The sequence below is a fragment of the Propithecus coquereli genome, unplaced genomic scaffold (genome assembly GCF_000956105.1).
Source record: "Propithecus coquereli isolate 6110/MARCELLA unplaced genomic scaffold, Pcoq_1.0 Scaffold3, whole genome shotgun sequence".
Classification (NCBI taxonomy): Eukaryota; Metazoa; Chordata; class Mammalia; order Primates; family Indriidae; genus Propithecus; species Propithecus coquereli.
In genome coordinates, this window is record NW_012148618.1 from 14133928 (window position 1) to 14144220 (window position 10293).

The 10293-nt window shown below is 35.5% G+C and overlaps 1 protein-coding gene across 1 annotated transcript in view; it reads left to right on the plus strand.

The window, feature by feature from the left end:
• The window catches only part of LOC105814242 (transmembrane protein 62-like), a 49709-nt gene that overhangs the window by 25193 nt on the left and 14223 nt on the right, over window positions 1-10293 (plus strand). The window contains exons 10-12 of the mRNA XM_012649138.1: window positions 3166-3250; window positions 7109-7213; window positions 9318-9436. Of these exons, the coding sequence (XP_012504592.1) occupies window positions 3166-3250; window positions 7109-7213; window positions 9318-9436 (309 nt within the window). The remainder of the gene's footprint in view (window positions 1-3165; window positions 3251-7108; window positions 7214-9317; window positions 9437-10293) is intronic.

Here is a 10293-nt window from a genome sequence, read left to right on the forward strand (position 1 = left end):
TACTGTAATCATATGACAAGAAAGCTGAACCTTATAAAATTAAAGTTTAGCTATTTGTCCAGAAGAACAAAATGCTTTTAAGTGGATTTGAATTAGAAGAAGCAGAAGTATGGACAAGTAATTTGGGACCTGATTCTAACCAATGCTATAAAACCAGGATAACTAAGGGAATTATAGAGACTGTGCTAACTTGGGTTAGGGCTTTTTAAAGAATAGTATTTCTTCCTATATATCTTTCTTTTCTTTTTTCTTCCTCCTACTCCTCCCCACCTTCTTCCTACATAAATAATACATGCTTAATATAGAAAACTTGGAAAATTTAGAAATAAAGTGAAATCAGCCCCACATCATTTACTGATAATACCCATTGTATTTGTCATTATGATACTCTCTGTTTTTCTCCCTCATATATATTTGTATGAGTTTTAAATATTAATATAAAGTAGTATTACACTTTCATTTTCTTTTGCTGTCTGATTTTTGTCTTAACTATTTTCTCATATCAATTTATATTAATATTTTATAACATGATGTTTGCTGCATTATATTGTCACAGATACACCTTAATTTACTTACCACTTCCCTGTTCTTGGGCATCCCAATTCCTCTACTATATAAATAATGTTTATAATTAAGTTTTTATATATATCTCTAATACAGTTTCTTGGTATAAATTCCTAGAAGTGAATTGCTGGATCAAAGGGTGAGCATACTATTTTATATACTTTACTTATTACATAATTTCCCAAATTATTTATTTTTTATTATAGTCATTACTTTTTTTCCTACCTTCCCTCATTAAAATATAAGCCCCATGAGGGCAGGGATCTTTGTCTGTTTTACATGCTTAGCACATAGTAGGCCCTCAATACATATTTCTTAAATGAGTAAATGGGTATTTTTTTAGTTTTTAACATACACTGTTAAATGGTCTTCCAGAGAAGCTGTGGCAATTTATACTCTAGTTCCCTCCGATCTCACTTATCCTCAGTATTAGCATAAAATACAAAAAAGATATACACTAAAATCTTGAAAAGAAAATTTAATCCTCCCCTAATTTCGCCTCCCAGAGATAGCTTTAGTGTGTAGCCTCACAGACTTAAAATATGAATTCATTATTATTTTAATTTACTTTTATTACTTGTGTAATTGAGCTTTTAAAAATGATTAATGGGCATTTGTATCTCATTATTACAACTTTTTAAAATTTATTTATTCTTTTTTCCCTTGTGAACTTCTAAGTCACCTAGATTAGGCTTTGGGAACTTTGATATATATGTGAATTATCTGGGGATGTTATTAAAATGCAGATTCTGGCACAGCGGCTCACGCCTGTAATCCGAGCACTTTGGGAGGCTGAGGCCGGAGGACCACTTGAGGCCAGGAGTTTGAGACCAGCCTGGGCAATACAGTGAGACCCCATCTCTACAAAAGTAAAAATTTTAAAAAATGCAGATTCTGATTTAGTAAGTCTGAGAAGGGGCCTGAGATTCTGCATTCCTAACAGACTCAAGTTGATTCTAGTGATGGTCTGGGGACCATAATTTGGGAAACAAGCATCCTAGGTCATATGCCCCTACTGTGAGTTAATCTCCAAGTGAATGACTTCTTGATGGAAAAGACAAAAGAAAATGCAGTCTGCTCACTCAGCCTGCAGTGTACTGTATACTTTTTTTTTTTTAACTCTTATACAACTTTAATTATTTTTATTATTTTATCTTATTTTATTTTTTTAAAGACAGGGCCTTTCTCTGTCACCCAGGCTAGAGTGCACTAGTGTGATCATAGCTCACTACAGTCTTGAATTCCTGCACTCAAGCGATTTTCCTGCCTCAGGCTCCCAAGGTACTGGGATTACAGGTGTGAGACACTGCACCTAGCCCTTATACAACTTTAAAACAAAACAAATTATCTTTCTCCTCGTATAATGAAAATTGAACTATTTTACTTTGTTTACTTAATATAACTATATGAAACTGCTTAGCTTCAAATATTGGTCTAAATGTCTAAGTTCAGAAAGAGTAATACTGAAGCAATTTATAATTTTCTTTATTGGTAGATCAGATGTTTGATTGTCTTCAACCATATATTTTTCTTATAGTCATTTTTTGTTAATGATGCCTAAAAGAAAAAAATACTCTGTTTCTCTCTAGACTCACACAACATTTCTAACACCAAATGTAAGCAATTCTCCAATTCTCAGTGGACACTGATGAGTGTTCTACAATTTAACTCAATTCTGATACTATCTGCTGGGAATTAGCACAGATGCCACAGGTTAAGAGGCCAGTCCTATTAGACTGCCCTTCCACCTGCACCCCTCCTCCCTTCAGATGCCATTTGTAAGTCCAGGTTGTCACCTGTGCTTCGGAGGGGCTGGCTATAAATTGGAGGTTCCCAACACCCCCTCTTCAGGTTCAAAAATTTGTTAGAATGGTTCACAGAACTCAGGAAAACAGTTGCTAGATTACTGGTTTATTATAAAAGAATATAACTCAGGAACAGCCAAATGGAAGAGACGGCATAGGGCAAGGCATGGGGGTGGGCATGGAGCTTCCATGCCCTCTTCAGGAACATACCACTTTCCCAGCATCTCCATGTGTTCACCAACCTGGAAGCTCTCTCAACCCCTTTAGTTAGGGTTTTTATGGAGGCTTTATGCAGGCATGACTGATTAATCATTGGCCATTGGTGATTGATTCAACCTGCAGCCCCTCTTCCCCTCCCCAGAAGGAAGGAGGGTGGTGTGAGGCTGAAACTTATAACCCTCTAAACTTATGACATGGTTAGTCCTCCTGGCAACCAGCCCCTATCCTTAAGGGCTTTCCCCAAAAGTTGCCTCATTAACATAAACTCTGGTGTGGTTAAAAAGGGCTTGTTATGAATAACAAAAGACACACATTTTAGTTGTCACTCCAGAGCTGTTTCAGGACCCAGGGACAAATATTATAATAAAAGATGCTCCTGTCACTGTTATCACTTAAAACATTATAAGGATTTTAGGAGCTCTGACCAGGAGCTGGGGATGAAGACCAAAATGTATATTTCTTATTATATCCCAATATCACAGATGCCATTTCCATTTTTTTAAATGAGGCCATTAAAACATTTTAACGGAAGCTGTATCCATGTATCTATTTCACATTAACATCTATTTCTCTGCAGGCCCGGGTCCTTTTTGTGCTGATTGTGCTGATCCAGCTCACCATTCTTTTTATTTTTAGATATCAAGGATGCTCAGAGCTTAAAGGTCAGTTATGGTTCCTTTTATTCTTACAAGACTTTATTTTAAAGTATCACGTAACATCCTCACTATTATCAAGTAATAAATAGCAATGTAAATTTTCTTTGCATTAGCTCTGTGAGGTGCATCCTTCACACTGTCATACTTTTTCCACAACTCTTACCTTGAAAAAAAAATTCCAAATTTTACTGCTACATGGCAGTTAAATGAAGCTCGACGAAAATGGGAGGGGATCACAATATAGCACAAAATGACCAACTTTAAATATAAGTAGCTATTTAATGCAATTTTTATATATAAAATAGACAAGAACCTATTGATTCAAATAATTAAAGATAAAGCTCTAAACAAAGCTTGACAAAACTTAAATAGTGCATATATAAATTTTGAATAACATATACAGAGTAGGCTATACAAAAGTTGTAAAGAAGGTGACTTTGCCTGTGGTGCTTCTGTCAACCAAAAAAAAAAAGACATCAGAGAAAAATAGCTCCTAATATGATGAGTTTATTTGGGAGTAAGCAAAAAGGATTATAATCTGGGAAGCACAATTATGGCAAGCCATAGGTACATCTGAACAGGGGAGGGTAAAGGGATGCTTTTATTGGCAATAAGGAGAATTTCATGTAAGCTGCTTAGAAACAGAGTTCATTGGTTTTGGAGACTCAAAGCGAGAGTTGGCATCAGTTTATTGGTGGAGATGCCATTACTGGGCAAAGTTCAATATCTCTCTTTTATAAGCCTTTGAGATGTTCTCAGGCCTTTTGAAACATCCCAAAGTTAGTTCGAGGTCAAAAACAACTTAATTTAGAACTTGATCCTGGGGAAGCCTGCCAAAGATGTCAAAAGGTTTAAAACGCTTGATCAAAATACGATCACATGTCATTGTGAAATTATCTCGATAAAATATAAAATCTAGTCAAAAATGTATGCCGACAATTCTGAAGACATTTCTATTTTTATTTTATCAACAAATTTAAAATCAGCATATTTATGAAAGCTTTATTTAAGTCATGAAATAAAAGGCATTTGGGTTAATCACGCTATTTTGGTAGAAAAATATCATATACATAGACATAAAAACATGCAGGTGAACAAAAACAAATATAGTTTTTATTTTTAAAAATTTAGTCATTTTTCAGGAAACTTCAGTCTCCTTAAGGCCAACATACTATTAAAATCCATTAATTCTTTCTTCAAATGTTTCTTTTCCTTTTGAAGGGTCACCAATGCCAAGTCAATAACACCTCTCTGGATTCCTGAATAGGAATCCTACTCTGCTGCTCCTACATCCAATCTCTCCAACCAATCCATCTTCTTCATCATTAACCAATTATTCTTCCTTTGGCATCTTATCCATAAGATCACTTCTGTGCTCAAAGTTGGCTTCAACTTTATTTAGTAGCTTCCCAGAACCCACTGAATAAAGATCGGACATCTCTGCCAGACATTAAAGATCCTCCACAATTTTGTCTTAACTAGCCATGTCTTAAACCAGTTACCTGTATTTTAGCCTAGATACTTTTTCACAGTTCCCTATACATACCATGCTCATTTCTGCTTCTGTGCTTTTGCCCATAGTATTATCCTTACTTTAATTTATTTTTCTAAACTTACCTAAATCTTAGCCTTCTGGAAGGCTCACCTTAAGCCCTCATTTTCCATACCATTTTCTCCATCCATTCCAGGTTATAATGAGCTCTTGCTTGTTTGAATCCCTTTAGTCATTCTGACAATTAATTGTATACTTAATTAGCCAGTCACTTTGCTTTATGTAACTATTTCAAATGTATATACATTTTCTCCTTAACTAGATTATAAATTCCTCAATGTAGGAACTTATGTTTTCTGCTTTTCTGTTTCCCATAGCAACCAGCACTGAGTTTATGCATAATAGAGAATAAATACTTGTTGAATTAAATTTTCCTTATCCCTTCTTAACTTGGATGAAATCTCTGGGATCAGGAACTTATGGTGGGAAAGGGAAAAATTACAGTAATTATTACACAGTAACATGATTAACTGAATAGGTACGTACACATCCTACGGAATGATTTCTTGCTTATGTTTCTTTTTTAAAATTCTATGAGAAAGTTCAAGAAGCATTATTGTACATGTACATTTTCCTCCATATAATGTAAATAAATAAATGGTTGAGGGCCCCCAGCCTCATTATATGGGGATACCAATATCTTTGTTTAGTTATTTAAATTTAAAACATATTTTTATCTACAGTGTTTCATTTAGTCCTTACAACAATCCTATGAGGTCGGTATTATTATACTCATTTTAAAGATTAGCGAAATCAAGGTGTCAGCTGGGCAAAAAATAAAATAATAATAATAGAAAAATTGGAATACTAAGGCTTGGGGAAATTAGGTTGTCCAAAGTCTCATAGCTAGTAAGCGATAGAGGAGAAACTCCAAACCCAAGTCTTCCAACTGCAATTAAGTTCTTTCCTCTAAATAAGACTTACCAACTTTGGCTTCAACTTAGAAGCTTCTGGGGAACCTTAAAATCTCAGTGACACCTTTTGTAACAACCTCGATGGAACTGGAGATCATTCTTCTAAGTGAAGTATCACAAGAATGGAAAAACAAACACCACACGTACTCAGTATTAAACTGGAACTAATCGATCAACACTTACATGCACATATGGAAGTAAAACTCAGCAGAAATCAAGCAGGTGGGGGAGGAAGGGTTGGGTGAATTCACACCTGACGGGTACAATGCACACTGTTTGGGTGGTGGGCATACTTATAACATTGACTCAAACTGTACAAAAGCAAGACATATAACCAAAACATTTGTACCCCTGTAATATTCTGAAATTTAAAAAAAACCTCAGTGGTTATAACAGCATTCTAGACCAATTATATTAGAATCTCTAGGGAGGGACTTAAACATCAGTATTTTTTAAAGCTCCCCAGATGATTCCAATGTGCAGTCAAGACTGAGAAGCATAGCTCTATGTAAAGCAATATTTCTTTCTTTTTTTTTTTTTTTTTTTGAGACAGAGTCTCACTCTTTTGCCCGGGCTAGAGTAAGTGCTGTGGCATCAGCCTAGCTCACAGCAACCTCAAACTCCTGGGCTCAAGTGATCCTACTGCCTCAGCCTCCCGAGTAGCTGGGACTATAGGCATGTGCCACCATGCCCGGCTAATTTTTTCTATATATTTTTAGTTGTCCAATTAATTTCTTTCTATTTTTAGTAGAGACGGGGTCTTGCTCTTGCTCAGGCTGGTCTCGAACTCCTGAGCTCAAACAATCCGCCCGCCTCGGCCTCCCAGAGTACTAGGATTACAGGCGTGAGCCACCGCGCCCGGCCTAAAGCAATATTTCTTAATCTTGATTACTTAGAATCACCATGTTACTGCCTACACTCCCCCTCTACACCAGGCCAGTTAAATCAGAATCTCTGGAGGGTGATATCTGGGTATGGATATTTTCTAAAAGTTCCCCTAGGTTATTCTAATGTGCAGCCAAAGTGGAGAATCATTGCTGAAAGTTTAAAGAATAGTTGCCTCTAAGGCTAAAGGATGATTTTTTAAATAGTAAATAATCGTTAGTCCAGCTGGACATAAATATATACACACACACATATATACATAATGTCTCACAACTACACCATTTCTTTGAACTTCCTACCTCCTGCAATTCTAAGTGAATTGGCTCACCAGGATTCCTGCCAAATTCTGAATTAAAAGTGGAGTCATCTGTATAGTTACCATATAGCAAAGGATCTGCTGAATATTTGGTAGATAGCTTATGAAAGTCTTCTAGAAAATGTCATAAAGAAATTGAATTTTGCGTGTGTTTTGAATTTTGCATGACTGGATTTTTTAAAATTTATTCTGTTTAGAACCTTCAGGATTTGTAAATCTGACTTCATTTTCCCTTCACGTCTTGAGCAAAATAAACACCTTCTACTATTCTGTGTTGTTGCTGACCCTATATACAGTGCTGGGTAAGTAAATTAGTAAACTCGAGATTGTGGAGAATTCTGCCAAATAATATATTGAGAATTTTGACAATAGAATAATTTAGAATCTTGAGGCTATAACAAATGGCACAAGGATCCTTCATAAGGGGACATGGCTTTGGGAAATAAAGTTCTTTCCTAACATGTTTAAAGAACATTTAGTTGACACCAGGTTAACTTAAGGGTGCTGAGAAGACTATTAAAGAATTAGTATTTGTGTAGAAACCTAATAGAAGATAGAAGTTCAGCTTGAATGCCACCTCCTCAAAGCAACCTTCTTTGACTACCTTAAAGTTTTATCCTGTATTTGATCACACTTCCTATTTTCCATCATTACCTTTATTATAATTTATAATTATCTTCTGTGTTTGTTATCTATTTCTTCATTAAAACATCCATTGCTAGCAGGGCGAGGTGGCATACACCTGTATTCAGTGACTAAGGCCAGAGTATTGCTTGAGCCCAGGAGTCCGAGTGCAGCCTGGGAAACATGGCAAGATCCCTGTCTCAGAAAAATAAAATCCAATGGTGTTTTGTCTGTCTTGTTCACCTCTATGTCTAGCACTAAACAAATGCTTAGTATGTAGTTCATTGAATATTTACTAATGTGTGGCTCTTAAAAACTCAGCTCAAAAAAGAGAGAAACGCAGATGAGCAATAAGTTCAGGCATATCTTAACTCTTCTGTTGTATTAATTCCACATAAAGGCATTTAGGTCAATGACGGACCACATATACAACAGTGGTCCCATAAGATTATAGTGGAGTGGGACGTTTGCAGTTGGCTGTATACCATTTAGGTTTGTGTAAGTGCACTCTGTGATGTTCACACAAGGACAAAATTGTCTAATGACACATTTCTCAGAAAGTATCCCCACCGTTAAGTGATGCATGACTGTACTTACAGACACTTAGCCACTTATGGAAGCAGAAATCATTACAAGTCTCTTTTAGGATTTTTTGCTCATGTTTCTTAGTGACTAAAAGTCAATTCGTAGTAGATTAACCTATTTGTTGCCTAGTCTTATCTTTGTCTTACACTTTTATTCTACCTTTGCACTTTGCTCATTAGTAATTCCCACCAGAGAACAAGTTAAAAATATGACACTTTACAATTCTGTGTAAGCTATGGCAGATCCCCTTTGGAGGCAGATTCTCTTGTGAGAAGATAAGCTGAAGCTGTTTTTGACACTTGTCTTACGCTAGGAGGCAAAGAAAGTGATTTGGGTCCTGGGCTGTAAAAAACAAAACAAAACAAAAAACATTAAGAGGGCAGAAGTTACTTGATTTGAAAAGTTGAAATCTGAAGGGAAAACACTTTTTTAGACTAACATGTCTTTAATGGAATTTATAGAATGTAAATCTGAGAAAATCGCCTATGATTTCTTAAAGCTAAACCCTACTCTTGCCAGCAACTTGCATTTTGAGAAGGCAAGTCTGACTGTCCTTTATCACTCTTGACAAACACTTGACACTCTTACAGAAACCTGCACACTGAGCAGAGGTGGTAAATGAGGAGAGAAAATAGAGAGTGATTATGTAGTTGATGTACAAAGTAATGACTGTGGGTCAAGAGCAGGGTAAAATACATTCATTATATTAATAAGAATGCACTTGAGTGCATTTTAGAAAGATTTCTATCAAAAAGTAGTTGAAGTTTTATTGCTTTAAGGAGTCCTCTGGAAAATATCAGTCATCTGGAAAATTAACTTCTGTGGAATACCTCTTTGCTTCTTAAAGGAAATGTTAATATATTGAGATTATTATTGCAACAGAATCTTAAAAATGTAATGCGCTCCCATTTGTTCTTAGAATCTATAAGTTATATATCTATTTCAGGTAGAGTGTGTACTATGATGATTTTATAATTCAGAAAAATATGGAGCAAAGGAGCAAATAATTGGCTAGCTAGGATATCAGGTACAATATAGAGATTAGCGAAGAAGAAAAGCTATGAAATAAAATGCCTACAGATGACTAGCCTCATATCACTTCATTATTCCTATAAATGTATCTCATGATGTATGTAATCAGAGTCATAGTGTCATAGTTATTTAATCTTCTCCTTTTCTGTCCACTGCCTCTTTTAGGACCATGGTTTTTTGGTGAAATCATTGATGGTAAATTGGGTTGCTGCTTTTCCTTTGGGATATTTGTTAATGGACATTTCCTACAAGGCAGCCTAACATTTATAGCTGGAATTCTCCAGGTAAGAAGTCAGAAATGCAACTTAAGAACATCTTGGCCTCGTTGGACTAATTGCATAACAGTTATGAATTAAATCCAAAATCCCAAATTAAATACCATAGATCATCTTTTCTACTTTATTTACAGAGCAGTCTTTAATAACTGATGTTTCATTGGCTTTTAAAGTGTTTCCTAAATTCCTTCTTCCACCATTCTTATGTAAATGAAGTACAATTTTGGCATGCAGGGTTTATAAGAAGTGAAAGAGATTTTGTTGTTGTTTTGTTTTATTGTGCTTTTTCATTGACAAAAAAATGGAATAAGGGATTTATGGTAGAATAAATGTTAGACTTCTGAGTAAATCAAAACTGATTATGATAATGAAGAAGGAAAATGTTTCAGAGGGAGGAAAACAAAAAATAGACACACAAGAAAAGTGGGTCAGTTATGCAGTGGAAACTGCACTAGTCAAAAACCAGACCTGGGTTTTCCAGTGATGTCTTAGGAGTATGCTTGGTTAGGAAACATTGATGTATTAGGTTTACATGTGATTTATTTAAAACAAACACACAAAGAATCCTGATCCATAGCAAAACACCATAAACAGATTTGAAAAGTATTTACCTAACAATTTCTTTATTTTACTCACCTAATGGGGCTAGTGGACTAAAATCTGAGGTCATAATTTGAAGTTTTGGAAGCGAGCCAAAAATGTTGTTCAAAATGAGTTCAAGGCCTCCTAAAAGTTGATCCAGCAGGATTAGGGACAACTAAGTAGGGACGACCTTTGCCTAGCAAACACTGACTCAAGCCCAGAACATTCTCTGCATAGCAGCATATGGTTGTGAGTAGGTCCAGTTCAGTTTTCTATTATGTAGA